General features: G+C 37.5%; 1 protein-coding gene across 1 annotated transcript; it reads left to right on the top strand.

Moving 5' to 3' along the window:
* The first annotated feature begins 318 nt into the window (after window positions 1-318).
* PTGS2 (prostaglandin-endoperoxide synthase 2) lies at window positions 319-7,599 on the top strand. The gene is made up of 10 exons (XM_081824701.1): window positions 319-538; window positions 1,318-1,434; window positions 1,555-1,698; window positions 2,383-2,526; window positions 2,954-3,135; window positions 3,767-3,850; window positions 3,956-4,202; window positions 4,503-4,789; window positions 5,029-5,176; window positions 5,525-7,599. Exons 1-10 carry the CDS (start codon window positions 487-489, stop codon window positions 5,932-5,934), a joined length of 1,815 nt encoding a protein of 604 aa, XP_081680827.1. The 5' UTR covers window positions 319-486; the 3' UTR covers window positions 5,935-7,599.
* Window positions 7,600-18,387: the final 10,788 nt, after the last annotated feature.

Consider the following 18,387-nt stretch of genomic DNA (forward strand, 5'->3'; position numbering starts at 1 on the left):
GAGGCACCGTCTCTCGAAAGCTCCGGGTCAAAGACTGGGAAAAAGGGAATCTGGCGCAAATCGCACTCTGGAGCTGAGGAACTGGGGGAGAACCAGGAGATCGCAGCGGGGAGGGGGGCAATTCGCTTTGCACCCGCCTTGGGGAATCCGAGGGCAGCTTCCCATGTTTCCGATTTTCTCATTTGCGTGGGTAAAAAATTCGGCCCCCACCCGGGTCTTACGCAATTATTTAAGTAGACAGGGGGAGGGGGAGAGTTGTGGGGGGAGTGGGTAAAAAAAGGCGGAAAGAAACAGTCATGCTGTCACGTGGGCTTAGTTTTCACGCATAAAAGGAAGGTTCTCTCCGTTAGCTTCCAGTTGTCAAACAACTTGGAGCGAGCGTCAGGATTACGCTCGGGGACTTCGCACAGCGCCTGCTCCAGCCCCGCAACCCGGAGCCCAAGTACCGCAACGCCTCCGCCCGCCCCCGCTCCTCCCGCCGCCGAGATGCTTGCCCGCGCCCTGCTGCTCTGCGCCGCCCTGGCGCTCTGCCGTGCAGGTGAGTACCTGGCGCCCCGCAGCGGGGACTCCTCCGTTCCGTAATCCCCGCCGAGGTTCCGCTCTGACCTCCCGGATCCTCCCGGTACTTTGAACAGTCCCGGAAAGGAGACGATGTTTGACTGGGTAGAGAGCTTGGACCATTTTGAGTCCAAAAGAACGGGGTGAATACCCCAGCTTTGCCACCAGCTCTGATCATCCTGAGCCAGTTACTTAACCGGTGTGGGTCTCACTTTTCTCATCTGCTAAATAGGAACAGTGTATAATTTGCAGATTGTTATTATGATAAGACAGGATCGATCAATATATGTGAAATGTTTGTGTGTGGTGCCCACTGTTAGGGAATGGGAGTCATTGTTTTAAAATTAGTGCTTTTCTGACCCAGGAAAGCCCAGGTTATTTAAGATAAGCAAAATATTTTAACAATGATCTGTTTTTACACTGAAATTTCCCCTAAATTTGATTAATGTACTAGATACGTCCACTTTAGTTATGAAAATGCTACTTCTTTGAGCTCTTTAAAAATGCTAATTTGAACATCTAAAAAGTTACTAAAGAAAAAACTGAGCAACATCACTTCCCTGGTTGAATATTGTTACCGACTTCGGGTATTTTATTCATTATAATCATTCTGTGCCACAGGTTAAAGAAATTGTTTTCCCATGACTACCTGTATATTTCTTGAATTTATTTACGTAAAGTTGACCCATACTATGTAAAGCAATTTAAATCAAGATTAAGGAAGTAAAGAATGACTTCCTTTGTCTATTTTTATTGTAGCAAATCCTTGCTGTTCCAACCCATGTCAAAACCAAGGTGTATGTATGAGCATAGGATTTGACCAGTATAGGTGTGACTGCACTCGAACAGGATTCTATGGCGAAAACTGTTCAACACGTAAGTTTGCCCTTGGGTGCCCTTATTTGGACTGGGGATACATGGAGTATCACTTTACACTCTAGTGTCTTAGAATGGGTCCTGTTAATCTTTCCCTCTTTTTTTTTTTTCTCTTTGCAGCTGAATTTCTGACAAGAATAAAATTATTCCTGAAACCCACTCCAAATACAGTGCACTACATACTTACCCACTTCAAGGGAGTCTGGAACATTGTCAATAACATTCCCTTCCTGCGAAATGTAATTATGAAATACGTGTTGACATGTAAGTACAAGTCTCTTTCAAGGTTTTCAGTTTCCTCAAAGAAAAATGTTCTTTATAAAACTTGACATTATTAAACCTAATCCCGAAATCTCTTTTCAACCTTGTCAAAATGACTTACTTTAAACAGATCTTTTTAGTTTGCCTTCTGTCTTAATGGCCCAAAATACATCTCAGTCCCGTTAAGTTTGTAAAGTTCTGTCTCACAGTCAGAATTCTACTTAAATCCTGTGCACCTCTTCTAAATTCACTGCTCTTGCCAATCTGTGAAGGAAGTGTGGTCCAGTTTACTGAATGTCCATGGACCACAGAATTGCACCCAGTAAAATAATCTGGTTAATCTGGATTTGGGTCAGCAAGAAAATAACTTTGTTACTAAAGCAAGTATCTTGCCCAGACATTCCTTCATAGGCCTCTTAAGCGGTAGGTGGATGATTATTTGAAAAATCAAGATGGCTAGATCATGTTTTATGTAAAAGTATATATACTTTATTAAAGATGCATTTTAGTGAATCATTCTGATTTTTTTTTTTAGTAGAAGTGGCAGACTTTGAAGTGTAACTGTTTTACAATAGGTTATCTTTGCTGGTATTCAGTCTTTCGTGGCACTTTGCACATTTTACAATAAAAAGGAACATTGATGTGGGCACAAATAAAACAAAGTTTTTTTTTTTCTTTAAATTTCAGCCAGGTCACATTTGATTGAGAGTCCACCAACTTACAATGTAGACTATGGCTATAAAAGCTGGGAAGCCTTTTCTAATCTCTCCTATTATACCAGAGCTCTTCCCCCTGTGGCTGATGACTGTCCAACACCCATGGGTGTGAAAGGTGAGTGTCGGGAGGCAGAGCGGTATTAACTGCAGTAGGGATTGGATTGCTACCTAGAAAATTCAGCCCTGAACTTTACTATCATTTATTTGTTAATAAAAGCATATTATTGGCTTTCTTAAGGATTATCTGTGGAGATTTTTTTTTGAAAGTGAATCTTTGTAAACTATTCCATGAAAGTGAATGGACATTTTGGTATAATGTCTTCACTTTCAAATTCTGTCATTAAAACCAAATTAATACTAGTTAAACAAAATAGGTAAAGTTATTCAGTAAGAAGGTGTTTCCCCATTTCTTAGAACTTCCATTTATATTATAATCCTGTTCACACTTGTATTTCTCCTGTAAGTGAAGAAGGCCCCATAGGAAATAGCTGCTTCCTTGAATTTGTAAATGAATTCTTGCCTTAAGCTTTCTCATTTTTCAGGCAAGAAAGAGCTTCCCGATTCAAAAGAGATTGTGGAAAAATTTCTTCTAAGAAGAAAGTTCATTCCTGATCCCCAGGGCACAAATATGATGTTTGCATTCTTTGCCCAGCACTTCACCCATCAGTTTTTCAAGACAGATCATAAGCGAGGGCCAGCTTTCACCAAAGGACTGGGCCATGGGGTAAGACAGAGTTAAACTGAAATTATAGCAAAAATCATAACTGAGTGCTCTGTGTGTGTGTGTGTGTGTGTGTTTGCTATACCAGATTCACCCTCTTTTTTAAAAATGCTCTGTCTATAAAAACCTTAATGGAATTTCCATTTTTGATTCACTGGTTTAGTAAAAATACACATGTGTATACACACAGACATAATATTTGTAATTTGGCTCTTACCTTTTAGTTTAAAATACTAGCACTGCAAAAAGTGGTGTCTTCAAAAACACTTGTACCCTGATTATACTACTTGAAATATGAGATTTTTGCAGCATTATTATCCCTTGGAGTTCAATGACAGTTTCAGTTTGCCAGTAAGAATTTTATATTAATAATATATTTTCTGATGCTTGTTAAAAGAAATACAGTTATAGTGAAGCCTATTAGATACTTACAACTCCATATGAGATACTAAATACCTTTTCATTAAATATATACTATACTTCACTATGAGATACTAAATACACAAGAGACATAGGTTTGTAGTGTCAGTGGATAATAAATTTAGTATTTTGTGGCTGTGAGAAACATGTTTATTTAATGATAAATTATAGACACTTCAACAGCAACAAATTAAATTTTCCCATAATATTCTAGGTGGACTTAAGCCATATTTATGGGGAAACTTTGGATAGACAACATAAACTGCGCCTTTTCAAGGATGGAAAAATGAAATATCAGGTTTGTTCTATTTGAATATTAAGAATTAGTTATGACTCACGACTTGCCCATTTTAAAAACTTATACTGATTAAATTTTAACGTTTTTATTACTGTTGTTTTTCAGGTAATTGATGGAGAGGTGTATCCTCCCACAGTCAAAGATACTCAGGTGGAGATGATCTACCCACCCCATATTCCTGAACACCTACGGTTTGCTGTGGGCCAGGAAGTCTTCGGGCTGGTGCCTGGTCTGATGATGTACGCCACAATTTGGCTACGGGAACACAACAGAGTCTGTGATGTGCTTAAACAGGAGCATCCAGAGTGGGATGATGAGCGGCTATTCCAGACGAGCAGGCTTATCCTGATAGGTAAGCAAGAAGAGAAGATAATTTAAATAAAACCCTCTTCTGCTGCAGAGAAAACTAACTTGATATCTTCGATATGTTTTAAGTAGTTCTGGGAGAACGTGGTGAATGTAAAATCACATGCTCCATGTTAATTCAGTTCAATCCTTCAGCATGACTGGAAATACGAATACCTTCTGTTTTGATGGTACAAAGGACAAAAACAGAAGTGAAGGAAGAGCGGATTCACAGCATCTCGGTTGCGTGAAAGTTGGTAATCAGAGAATTAATGCTCTAAATTTTCTTTTTATTTTGTGTAAATAGGAGAAACCATTAAGATTGTGATTGAAGACTACGTACAGCACTTGAGCGGCTATTACTTCAAGCTGAAATTTGACCCAGAGCTGCTTTTCAACCAACAGTTCCAGTACCAAAACCGTATTGCTGCTGAGTTTAACACCCTCTACCACTGGCATCCCCTTCTGCCTGACACCTTGCAAATAGATGACCAGGAGTACAATTTCCAGCAGTTTATCTACAACAACTCTATATTGCTGGAACATGGGCTTACCCAGTTTGTGGAATCATTCAGCAGGCAGATTGCCGGCAGGGTAAGCCTTGTTACTGGAAAACAAAACAAAGGACTACTCAGTCACTAGAATTTCCGCCATTGAAATGATTGTTCTCAGACTTACCGATAAGGAGTAATATTTCTAACCGGGATAGTTTAGGTCTCAGCTGGGAACATCAGTCTTCGCTACTCTGTACCCAGGGAGTGAGTGCTTTCTTTTAAAATAGAAATCATCATTAAGATGCCTAAAAATCTTGTTCTACCATGTGTTTTCCGCAGGTTGCTGGTGGTAGGAATGTTCCAGCTGCAGTACAACAAGTAGCAAAGGCCTCAATCGACCAGAGCAGGCAGATGAAATACCAGTCTCTTAATGAGTATCGCAAACGCTTTCGGCTGAAGCCCTATGCCTCATTCGAAGAACTTACAGGTGAGAGAAACTTTTTTTTTTTTTTAAAGATTTTATTTATTTATTTGAGACAGAGAGAATGAGAGACAGAGAGCATGAGAGGGAGGAGGGTCAGAGGGAGAAGCAGACTCCCCGCCCAGCAGGGAGCCCGATGCGGGACTCGATCCCGGGACTCCAGGATCATGACCTGAGCTGAAGGCAGTCGCTTAACCAACTGAGCCACTCAGGCGCCCGAGAGAAACTTCTTTGAAGCATCAGGGGTCAGATGGAAACAACAGAGAAGTTGAAAGGGAACTGAGCAAAGGGTTAAAATTTTTTTTTTTCTGTAAAGTTTTTTACATTGGTTGTATGTCTTTGTCACGCTCTCAGGAGAGAAGGAAATGGCTGCGGGGTTAGAGGCCCTTTATGGTGATATTGATGCCATGGAACTGTATCCCGCCCTCCTGCTAGAAAAGCCTCGTCCAGATGCCATCTTTGGTGAGACCATGGTAGAAATGGGAGCGCCATTCTCCTTGAAAGGACTTATGGGTAATCCCATCTGTTCACCTGACTACTGGAAGCCTAGCACTTTTGGTGGAGAAGTAGGCTTTAAAATCATCAACACTGCCTCAATTCAGTCTCTCATCTGCAATAACGTGAAGGGCTGTCCTTTTACTGCGTTCAGTGTTCAAGACCCACAGCTCACCAAAACAGTCACCATTAATGCAAGCTCTTCACACTCCGGACTAGATGATATCAATCCCACAGTCCTACTAAAAGAACGGTCCACTGAACTGTAGAAGCCTGTTAATCATATTTATTTATATGGACGATTTCTTTTAACTTAATTATTTAATATTTATGTTAAACTCCTTATGTTACTTAACATCTTAAGTAACCCCTTTCTTAACTATAAAGTTAAGAGGGGTCATACTTGGTGAAGATTTTCATGTCACTACTTTAAAGATGTCTTCAGGCTAAAGGGGAAAACAGGTTTCATTCTGTTTTGTAAATGAGTTCGACATCCTTCTACTTGAATTATATTATTTATATATAATAAGAAAAAAACGAAGATGTTTGGACATTTAAATGTTGTTCCAAGATGGCAAAATGCTGCAAGTTTTCTTCCCACACTATCGGGATTTTCTAGTGTATCTTCCATGATACGTTAGAAGCAACTACCTGCACACTGTTCCTTTTCTTCTGTTAGCCACTGCGCTGGGAGAAACTCTCTTCTGATTAGTTTACTTCTTTGTTTTCTTGGTTTTTAAGATCTGAGTTCATCATTCTTCGGACTCTCTGTACTTACCTGAACTTTTGCAAGTTTTCAGGAAAACCTCAACTCAGGACTACTAGTAATTTAGCTCCTCTTAAGAGGAATGAAAGGAAAAAAAGAAAAGAAAACAGCCCTTAAAGGCCTCTACACAAAGGCATTTTATGTGAAAGGCAGAGAACTTATCATTTTAAACTGTGTGTAACAGAAGAAGCCTGCAATGAGACTAATGCCTTACAAAGAACTGTAGGGGGTTGTTGTAGAAGAAAGCTGTATTTCTATTCTAATGAATGTTCTTTCCCATTTAAAAGCAAAACCAAACAAATCCTGAATAGTTCCCGGGAAGATAATGTTTCTTTTCCACATCTCATTGTCAGCTGACATTTGCTGGTACTGTATACTACTTAATTTATTGAGGATTATTATTTATGTTTTGTTAGGACATTATTATAAATTAGGTTTAAGCTGCAATGATTTTTTTTTTTTTTGCATTATGTGAGAATCAGTATATCTTCTTTGAGATAACTGAATTAATATGTAAACTATAAGAAATTATTAGATTAAGATTCATGAATAAATTTTCAGGAACCCAACTCTGGTATATTGAAATATGGAAAGTTGGAATTGAAATACAGAAGATTTACCTATATACCAGCTCACAGAGAAACATTGTGTCTCATTAGCCTAGATGTACCATAAGACTGACCTTTTATACATTTTTGAAGGACCTATGGATCCTTCATTAATTCATTCAGCCTGAGAGACAAGTGCAGAGCACTGTAGCTTTTAATATTTTTTAAATCAAGCACTGATTACAGATAACATCAGTATTTGTAAATAATTGAAAAAGCAGTGTCTTAGGTAGAGAAAGAATGAAATTTCATTAAAGGAAATAACTCAGGGGAATTTTTAAGATTTTATGTTTATAAAAACTTTATAGTTAAGAAAGAAATAGTCAATATTAGAAGGGCTTATATAAAAAACTTTAACTTCACTGATTAAAAAACTTGTATTAACATAACCTGCTGACTGAACCTGGGAATTCGGAATATAATATGTTTTGGTGCCTCAGACAAATGTGTATTTAAATTAACTTATGTAAAATGTAAGTGTTGAAACAAATGCCTGTTTATTTTTATACTATTTAAGAATGGAATAATCTCTTCTAAAATAAATTTTGGCTGTTTCCAGATATCTTTGTCATATGACTTATGATTTCTCTAAAACACTGTATGTGTACCATTGTCTTTATTCTATCTATTCTGGACTAGAATGGTTGTTCCCTCAGTCACAGAGAGGCTTACTAGAGGAAGAGGTACAGGAGATAGCAACAAACTTGTTTTCATTGCCTAATCTGGAAGAAGGAAAAAACCAAGCACACAGAAGGCAAAGAATAAGATAAAATGGCTAAGGCGGTACAAAATTGTAAGTTCACAAGAGTTGGGCAAACCATCGATACCTGGCTCATGGGCTTCCATTGTACTCTTGATCTTGATATAGCACTATCCACACGGACCACCTATTTAACATCCTGCCTGGCTTTTCTCTTCCTTGGTCTTCATTCCTGTGATGGCTTCTTCCATATTCCTATGACTATACATACCTTGATCTTATCATCAATTGCTATACCATTATCAAAATCTTGATTTCAAGCATCTTCTTGACTCACTTAACTCACCTCTCTTAGTACTCACACTTTAACATGTAAACTCTAGTTTCACCGAGCCTACTGATCCATTGACCTCTTTACTATTCATTACCCCATTTATCTCATTTCTTTACAATCACACCTTCATTCCCTGTCTGCTCTCCCTCCAGCGCACAACTTCCTTTCAGCCATCCTCCTAATCTGACTTCTTAGTAGCATTCAGCACAAATGTCAATAGTTCCTTTACTGAAAGGTTGTATTTTGTTCTTGGTTTCTTGGTTTGATACTCTCCTCGTCTTTCTCTGCCTTCATGTAGTGCTGTTTCTCAGATTTTTAAAAAAATCTCTTCATCCTCCATTGTATCTATAAATTGAAGTGTCTTCATTCCCCTCTTTATCTGCCCTCTTCCAGGTTAATCCAAGCTCATAAATTGAAACATTATCACTCCCAAACTTATTTCTCCAGAACAATCTCAATTGACAACTGACCCACTCAAATACATAAATTTAATGGCTTATTTTACAATCTTTGTCCACTTTGCACCTTAAACCCAAAATAATAATCATCCAAAGTTAAGGACACCACCATCTCCTTGTTCTCAAGCAGAATCCCCTGTTTTCTTCACGCCCATAGCCAATCACACAGCAATCTTGTTGACTATAACCCGCAAACAAATTCTGCACCTGTCACCTTTTTTCTAACTCCAATACTACCAACCTAGTTGATGTAATTATCTCTCAACTGGCTTTCCTTCTTGCCTCATTCCAAACCATTCTCCTTATGATGAGAGGGGTCATTTTCAACCATACATCAGATAATGTTCCTCTCCTGTTTGAATGGCTTCCTCTTGGCTTCCTGTTGCACAATGGACAAACCTAAACTCCTTATCCTGTCCCAGAGTGTCTCAGTGATCAGTCCCCTGCCTAACTATCTAATCTCATTTACCATAATTTCCTACCCTTGTTCACTGTGCTCCAGCCACATCTGCTTTCTTCTGATTTGCTTACCAGCAGGGGTTCTCAAGCTGTTGCCCCTGTTTCAAATGTTCCTTCTTCAGATTTCCACAAGGCTAGATCCTTCTCAACATCCAAATCTTGGCTCAAATTTCTCCTCTCAGAAAGGCCTTCTCCAGCCACCTAAAAGCCAACTACTAAAGCTCTTTCATCTTCTTTATGGCATTTATTTCTGTTATTATCTTGATTTGTATGTTTATTTATTATCTGTGTCCTCTCAGAATTTCATGTATATGAAAGCAAGGACCTTGTTTGCACTATTCACTGGTCTCAGAACAGTGTCTGGTACTTAAAAGGCATTACAAAATACTCAATAAGTGAATAAGAATAAGCTTCATGAAAGAAGTAGAATATGTGGCGATACTTGAAGAAAAAGTAAGATCTTAGAAGACAGAGATATCCACTCCAGAAAAATAGTTCGGCAGATTCTTTTAAACTAAAAATTCCCTTACCATGTATATTAGTTTTCTATTGATGCTATGACAAATTACCACAAACTTACTGGCTTCAAACAACACAAGTTTATTATTTACAGTCCTGGAAGTTCAGAAGTAAGATATAGATCTTATGAGTTAAAATCAAGGTGTCAGCAGGGCTGTGTTTCTTCTGGAAGCTCTAGGGGAGAATCTGTCTCTTGCCTTTTCTAGCTCCTAGAGGCTACCTGCATTACTTGGCTCATGGTCCCTTTCTCTACCTTCAAAGCCAGCAGGGTAGCATTTTCTAATATCTCTGACTCTGATCCTCTTGCCTCCCTCCCATAAGGATCCTTTTTTATTACTTTGGGTCCATGAAGATAATCCAGGAATATCTCCTTTCCTCAAGATCCATAATTTTTTTTTCACATATACAAAGTCCCTTGTGCCACGTAAGGCAACACACTCACAGGTTTTAGAGCTTAGGGCATGGAAATCTTTGGAGGACCATTATTTTACCTACCACATGATACAATCTACAATTGTACTCTTGGGCATTTATCCCAGAAAAATAATCTATATTCATGTAAAAATCTGTATATGAAGCTTCATAGCAACTTTATTCATAATAGCACAAAACTGGAAAAAACTCAAATATCCTTCAAGAGGTTAATGGTTAAACAAACTGTGGTATATCCACACCATGGAGTACTATGCAGCAAAAGAAACACAACTAATCACTAATCATACATGCAACAACTTGGATGGAACTCAAGGGAGTTATGCTGAGTGAAAAAAAAAAAAAAAAGCCAGTCTCTTAAAGTTACCTATTCTATGATTATATATATATGTATATATATATATATAAAACTCATTCTTTATTTTTTTAAGATTTTTATTTATTTATTTATTTGACAGAGAGATAGAGAGCACAAGTAGGCGAGTGGCAGGCAGAGGGAGAGGGATAAGCAGGCTCTCAGCTGAGCAGGGAGCTGGACATGGGGCTCGATCCCAGGACCCTGGGATCATGACCTGAGCCGAAGGCAGCTGCTTAACCGCTTAACCAACTGAGCCACCCAGGCGCCCCATATATAAAGCATTCTTGAAATAATAACAAAACTATAAGGATGGAGAACAGATCTGTGGTTACCAGATTAGAAATTGTGGGATAGCTATCTATAGCTATAAAGGAGTAGCATGAGGGAGCCTTGTGCTGATTGAATATTTTTATAACTTGACTGAGGTGGTAGTTACACAAAGCTACAGATGTGACATAAATGCATAGAACTGTGCACACACACTCACACAAATGCATGTATAAATGGTGAAATCTGAATAAGCTCTATGGATTGTACTAAGGTAAATTTCCTGGTTTTGACATTGGACTACAATGTAAGATGTCAACATCAGAGGAGGTGGTCTGGAGGTTCTATGGTACCTCCCTCTACATTTCTTTGCAACTTCCTGTGAATTTATAGTTATTTCAAAATAAAAAAAATTTTTTTTTTTTTAAGATTTTTTTTATTTATTTTGACAGAGAGAGACCCAGTGAGAGAAGGAGCACAAGCAGGGGGAGTGGGAGAGGGAGAAGCAGGCTTCCCGCCGAGCAGGGAGCCCGATGCGGGGCTCGATCCCAGGACCCTGGGATCATGACCTGAGCCGAAGGCAGACGCTTAACGACTGAGCCACCCAGGTGCCCCCCAAAATTTTTTTTTTTAAAGGAAGAGATGCTATTCTTGGTGGCAAGAATAGGTTTATAGGCCATTTTTGTATCATTTGATTTCCTTGACCTTTATCCAAACTGCCACAATAGACTGTCCTAGAATGGACACCCAACCAAGCAGGGAAAAGAAAATTCTCTTTCCAAAAAATTTAGAATTAGGATGGACATTCTAGATCAGTCTGACAATTGTATAGTTGACAACGGTGACAATGCAACCTAATGAATAAACAACAAAAAAAGTCTTTTCAATGAGTGGTCTGAGAACAATTGAACGTCCACATAAAAAGAAGGAAACTCAATTGTACCTCACAACACACACAAATTAATTCAAGATGGTTCATGGATGTACAAAAACTATAAAGCTTCTAGAAAAAAATATAGAATAATATCTTCATGAACCTGGGGTAGGCAACAAATTTAAGATCCATCAAGTACTAACCCTAAAAGATAAAAAGATTAATGAAGTTTACTTCATAAAATTAGAGAAGTTGCTCATCAAAAGATGATCCTAGGAAAATGAATAGACATGCCACAGACTCAGAAAATAGTCATAACACACACGTCTAACAAGGACTGGAATATAGAACATATAAATAACTCTAAATAGTAAAAATAATAACTTAGGAAGAATAAGCAAATGACATAAGCAGAAACTTACTGAGGAAGATATATGAATATCCAATAAGTACATGAAAATATGTTCAACATCATTAGTCATCAGAAACATGAAAATTAAAACCACAGTAAGATACTACTAGACAACTATTAGGTTCACTAAAATTTAAAAGATTAACTGTAATGGTTAATTTTATATGTCAACTTGGCTAAGATATGGTGCCCATTTGGTCAAACACCAGTCTAGATGTTGCTGTGGAAGAATATTTAGATGTCATTAACACTGAAATCAGTAGACTTTGAGTAAAGCATATCATTCTCTATACTATGGTGAACCTCATGCAATCAGTTGAAAGCCTTAAGAAGCAAAAGACTGACGTTCCCCGAAAGAGAATTCTCCTTAAGACTGCAGTATAGGAGCTCTACTTGAGTTTCCAGCCTGTTGTCCTGAAGAATTTAGACTTGACATCAACTTCTATCTGAATCTCCAGCCTGCTGGCCTGCCCTGCAGACTTCAGACAACCTAGCCTCCACAATCCCTTAAAATCTCTGTCTCTGTCTCTTATTTGTAAAACTGAACTCCTGAGGTTCCCTCACTTTCCTTCTCAGTTTTGCAAATAAGCGAGAGATTGAGAAAGAGAGAAAGAAAGAGAGAGAAATAGAACCAATATGTATTATTGATTCTGGAGAACTGCAACTAATACATCGACAGTACCGCATGTTTGCAAAGACTGGAATAAGTGAAACATTCTCATAATTGCTGATGGTAGTATAAAACATTATAGTCACTTTGGAAACCAATTCTCATAATTGCTGATGGTTGTATAAAACATTATAGTCACTTTGGAAACCAGTCACTTATGTAAAACCAGTTTTACATAAACACAACTGGACCCTATGATCTAACAATTCCACTTCTAGCTATTTACCCAAGAGAAATGAACAGAAGTATACACAAAAGACTTGCACAGGAATGTCCATAGCCACTTTCTTCATAATACCAAAAAACTGAAAACAAGGCAAAATTTCCATCAACAAGAGAAGGGATAAATAAGTGGTGGTATCTCCACACAATGGAATCCTATTCATCAGTAAGAAGTAATGAACTACTGATACATTCAATAACATGGATGAATCTCAAAAACATGTAGAGGGAAAAAAAAAGGCACAAAAGAATACCTATTGTGTGACTCCAGTTATATAAAGTTCTATAAGGAGCTATCTAGAAGGAAATTAATCAAGAATCATGGTTGAGGGAAGAGGGAGTAGCAAGGATTACTTGGGAAGGTGAATAAATAACAAAGCTTTCTGCAGTATATACGGGTATATCTGTCCTAAAAACTCATTGAACTGTCCACATAACCATGTGCATTTTGATGAATGTAAATTATACCCCAATAAAAAATGAAAACATGCTGGGACTGAATGGATAATTCCCAACAATACTTTTTTGGTCTACATTTATTTCCTACTATCTATTATACTCATCACATTATTGTAAATGCTATTTTTATTTTGCATGACAGTCCCATGGAGAAAATATTGTTACTATCATTTTACTAAGGTGGAAACAGGCTTAGACCCATTCTGTAACTTACCCAAGTACCCACAGAGCTCAAATCTATTTAATTTCAAAGCTCTTTCAACTACAAGGCACAGCATGGACAAAATTGATCCTTTATTAATATTTAGATAGTTACATAAATATTTCCCTGCCTGAAAAAAAAGATCATGTTTTCACCTTGCATCCTTCTTTTCTTGAGAAATATTACAATTATGTAACTGGTATGACTGTATTAAAGATAATTGAATAAAGAGATGACATGACTTCCTTCAGTCACTGGAAACATCGGTTTTTAAAACTTTGTCTCACAAGAGACTTATCAACCCTCAAACCACTTCCTTTTATTTTGCCTTTAGAGATATGAAAAAATAGCTAACAAGGGAAGTCAATGAAATGCAAATCTCATATATTTGAATGCAACTATTATCATATCTTCCTGTTTTCTTCATATCAGGAGAAATAATGATTTTCCTTTTCTATCTTTTTTTTTTTAGGTTCCATTATTTAAATGTGACTGCTTTATATCCATTTACCTTCCCTAACACAGCTTAACAAACGAGTTAAAACACATAGGCACACACACAGAATTATGTCCTCAGTATCGGCCTTCTTCCAAAAAGCTTAGCTCCATAACTTAAAGTGGGGTCCTACCTTATTTCTCTATCCCTCCTCCTAAAAACATGTGGATTAGTATCTGTACTTTATGTGTCCTGAATGTACTATACACCAAATATCAATTTGGGATTGGATTTGCTGATTTCCAGTTTATGCAGACATTTTTTCTTAATGTGAAATATTAGAACTGTAGTATGTTAGACCTATAGCTAAGATTAGGTGGCATGTACATGGGCCACCTTATTCTTTATAAATGGAAATGTTCCTGGCATATTGTAACCAATTCCTGTATATAGATTTAAGTATGCACATCACTTATATGAAAACAACATATTTAATAATCACAACAATTAAGTGAGTGAATAAGGAAAATTCAAAGCAAACTGTTACAAAGTTAAAATAATTGCTATAAATTTCATGTGCTACAGTTCATGTACTTTGTTCACAAGAAGGCACATCAAGACCCCAATGAAAGGCAATTTCTGTTTGGTTGTGGCACTTGCTGGTAGCCTGGTAGTTAGGAAGACTAAAAAAAAGAAAAGTAAATAGATCCTTCAAAATTAAAATCTAGAGTTATATGTGGCTGTTCCATATTTCACACTATCTGCATGATCACTTTAGTAATCAAGAAACTGTTACCTATCACTTTCAAAGTTGACCTTCTGATGTTCCCTCACTTTCCTTCATTCATAGATATGGATAGGTATCTTTGACATGTGTTAGAATTTATTTAATAATTATATTTTAAGAACTTAATATCACAGACTTAGGGAACTCAGAGCTGTTTTATTTCCTATATACCTGAGGTTAAAAAAAAAAAAGTTTTGAAATCACAATTGTCCCCCAACTCATCTCCAATTCCAATGTACTATTAAGGACTCAAACTTTTGTGGAGTTTAGCCACAGTCTGGCTCTGAAGGAGAGGGGAGTCGTTTAAGATAAACAGTAAATGGTTTGGTAAATCATTCTGCTTTTTAAGCCAGACATAAATCACTACTTTCAAGAACACCCAATAAACACAATTGGTATTCAAAAGTGATCGGATTGCTTTCACTATAATAATTAAATGCCTAAATTAAGTAAAATTTATTTCAGCGTTCTATGTAAATTCACTCAGAAAAAGAAATGGTCACACTACCTATGAGCTGAAGCCATGGAAAAAACTTCAGAGAAAAGATCGTTATTTGATAAAATAAAGATCACAGGAAGAGTTATCTTCAGTTTACGTCCCCATTTCTTTCGTAGATATCTCATCACTGAAACCAAAGAGAAGATGCTTAAAATTTGAGTTGGTCTTGTGCCTGGGCCTCTAATGCTTTGGCTCCCCCTGCCTCCGTGTCTTTGTGTGAGTGAAATCTGTCCAGAGAGAACTCACTTGCTCTTTCATGTTCCTGATTGTTCCTAATAGGTGAGATAGAAGCATCATTGTGTGACTTTCCCTGGCTATTACTCAATACCTGTGCACAATGACAACATTCACAAAACCCAGGGTGGGATATGTTTTACATGCCCTTGAAGGAGTGTTTTCCACTCACACAGTACTCGGAAAGAAGCAAGGAAGCAAGGCCAAGCGATAAACAATCTTTCTCTGTAAGCAAAACACAGTTGGAGGTGATGCAAAGGACAAGAATGTTTCTTTCACCCACACCCTGAAACCTACCATTAAAATGTAAATTTTCTGTAACATTATCATGGTATATTTTACTTAGACTTGACTTAACACTATTGAGTAATGCTCTAAACATTGGGTTACCTGAAATGCTGTTTAAGTTGGAAGAAGGCTGCTTCAAAGAGAGAGAGAGAATGAGAGCCTTTAAATGTTAGAAACAGTATAATTGTATTAAAACTCTGACTTTGGGGAATTTAACACCAAATAGATTGATGCAGCAGCTCTCCCTTTTCTCATGTTAATTCTCTTTATTATTTAAAATGTGATATAATCAATATTCTTAATAAAGTGAATTTGCATAAATAGGTTAATTTAGAACATGATTTCTATTTTATGTTTAGAAATTTACAGCATCAGTTGAAATACCTAGAGATATGCATGGGAATTATAAAACAATTGTGAATTTCTAGACTAAATTTACTTAACTCAGATCTTATAAGCCAAGAACATGACTTTTCACATTCCTGATGATAATGACATGGTGGTGGACTGGCTAGATGCTTGCATCCAGAGCATGGGCTTTGGAATTGGGCACATCTGGGCTCGGCCACTTTCTGAGCAGTGTGATTAATAAAAGCCCCAAGTTCCTCACCTTTAAAAGGTGAAATGGAGACAGTAATACCTACTGTAACTCACTGCAAATGACTGTTCTTCTTTTTTTCATTTCTCCAGTCATATAATAAATAGTGTTAATGATAATATTGTACTGAGAAAATAAATCAGAGAAAGTGGAAGTAATTTGAGGCTCTAACATTGACTATCTGTGACATGAAGAACTAGAAATCCCTCTGGGTTTCATTTTCTTCAATTACACTATGAGAAGTTTTAGAGAAGGCTACATAACTCGTCTCACATCTGACTCCTAAATTAACTTAATATCTACGTGTCCTATGGTAACAATATAGTTCTTTGTTTTTCAGTCAGTTTAATGGGTATAAGAGACTGGGGATAAGAAGCTTTACAGCTCAGAAAGGTTTACCCTGTCATATTATTATAGGAAACATTACTTAGGTTTTTTTTACCTTGGTAGTTGTGGTAGACAGAATCATGCGCCCCACCTCGGCAAAGTTGTCCAAGTCCTAATTACTGGAATCTGTCCTATATTACATAACAAAGGCTGCAGAGGAACGAAGGTTGCTAATCATCTGACCTTAAAATAAAGATCATCCTGGATTATCCAATGTAATCCCAAGAGTCCTTGTATGTGAAAGAGGGAAGCTGGAGAGTCAGTGTCAAAGCGATGCAATGTGAGAAAGACTCAACCAGCTATTACTGGCCTTGAAGATGGGAGGAACAAGGACACAGGAAGTTGGGAAGCCTGTAGGAGCTAGAAGAGGCAAGAAAACTTATTCTCCCATTGAGCTTCCAGAAAGGAAGGCACACTTTGATTTTAGGCCTACATGACCCATTTAGGACTTCTAAACTACAGGCCTGTAAGATAAGAAATGTGTATCGTTAAAACCACCAAACTGGAGGTAATCTTGTTACAGTAGCAATAGGAAACTAACCTAGTAGTTAATGAGGACAAGAGAAGATAGATTGCAAGTAATGGGACCCACCTCCTAGACTGGGAAGTATGCATATACATTACTCAACATAGGTATATATAGATGGTTCCCCACTTATGATGGTTCAACTTAATGATTTTTCAACTTTATGATGGTGCATTCAGTAGATACTTCAAATTTTGAATTTTGATTTTTTCCTGAACAATGTTCTCTTGTGATGCTGGGCAGCAGCAGTGAGCTGCCGCTCTCAGATGTAACTCCGTTATAAGTCGAGGAAAATATGTACAACAAATTATGTAGTATATTTTGAGTGCAGTCTCTTTCTAGTACATGTTAATGTTATGGTCCTTTTTGAACCTTCTTCTGGCATCCCAATAAACTGGCAGGGTATGTGAATCTTGCTTCAAGGCCCTTATTACTTATTTGTCTTAGATCTTGTCTTACACATTTGCTTTAAGTACAGTCTTTAGTACAATCATCACTGAATTTCTTCAGAGATTTTCCCCTTTTTTGGATTTTCTCTACAAATACTGGCTGTAGAGTTAACTATCTTTCTTAACTGTATGCTCACTCTCCGCTGTATCTCTGTCAGGATCAACTCTAGTCTGTTGTGTATGAATTGGAGATTTTTATTTTTTTTTTGAAGGTTTTATTTATTTATTTGACAGGGGCAAACACAGAAGGAGAGGGAAACACAACCAGGGGGAGTGGAAGAGGGAGAAGCAAGTTTCCCGTGGAGCAGGGAGCCTGATGCGGGGCTCGATCCCAGGACCCTGGGATCATGACCTGAGCTGAAGGCAGATGCTTAATGACTGAGCCACCCAGGCACCCCTGCATTGGATATTTTTAAAAAGAACATATAATTTCTTTCTTGGAATTAAAATTGAAAATGAAAGCTTCTATGTTTATTGCAGCACTATTTATAATAGCCAAGGTATGGAAGCAACTCAGGTGTCCATCGATAGATGAATGGATGAAGAAGATGTGTACATTTACACAATGGAATATTACTCAGCCATAAAAAAGAGACCTTGCTATTTGTGACAACATGGATGGACCTAGAGGATATTATGCTAAGTGAAATAAGTCTGACAGAGAAAGACAAATATCATGATTTCACTTATATATGGAATCTAAAAACCAAAACAAATGAATAAACAAACCAACAAAAAGCAAAAACAGACCCATAAATACAGAGAACAAACTGATGGT

Source organism: Leptonychotes weddellii, chromosome 6, assembly GCF_054177405.1.
Source record: "Leptonychotes weddellii isolate Sample4059 chromosome 6, ASM5417740v2, whole genome shotgun sequence".
Lineage (NCBI taxonomy): Eukaryota > Metazoa > Chordata > Mammalia > Carnivora > Phocidae > Leptonychotes > Leptonychotes weddellii.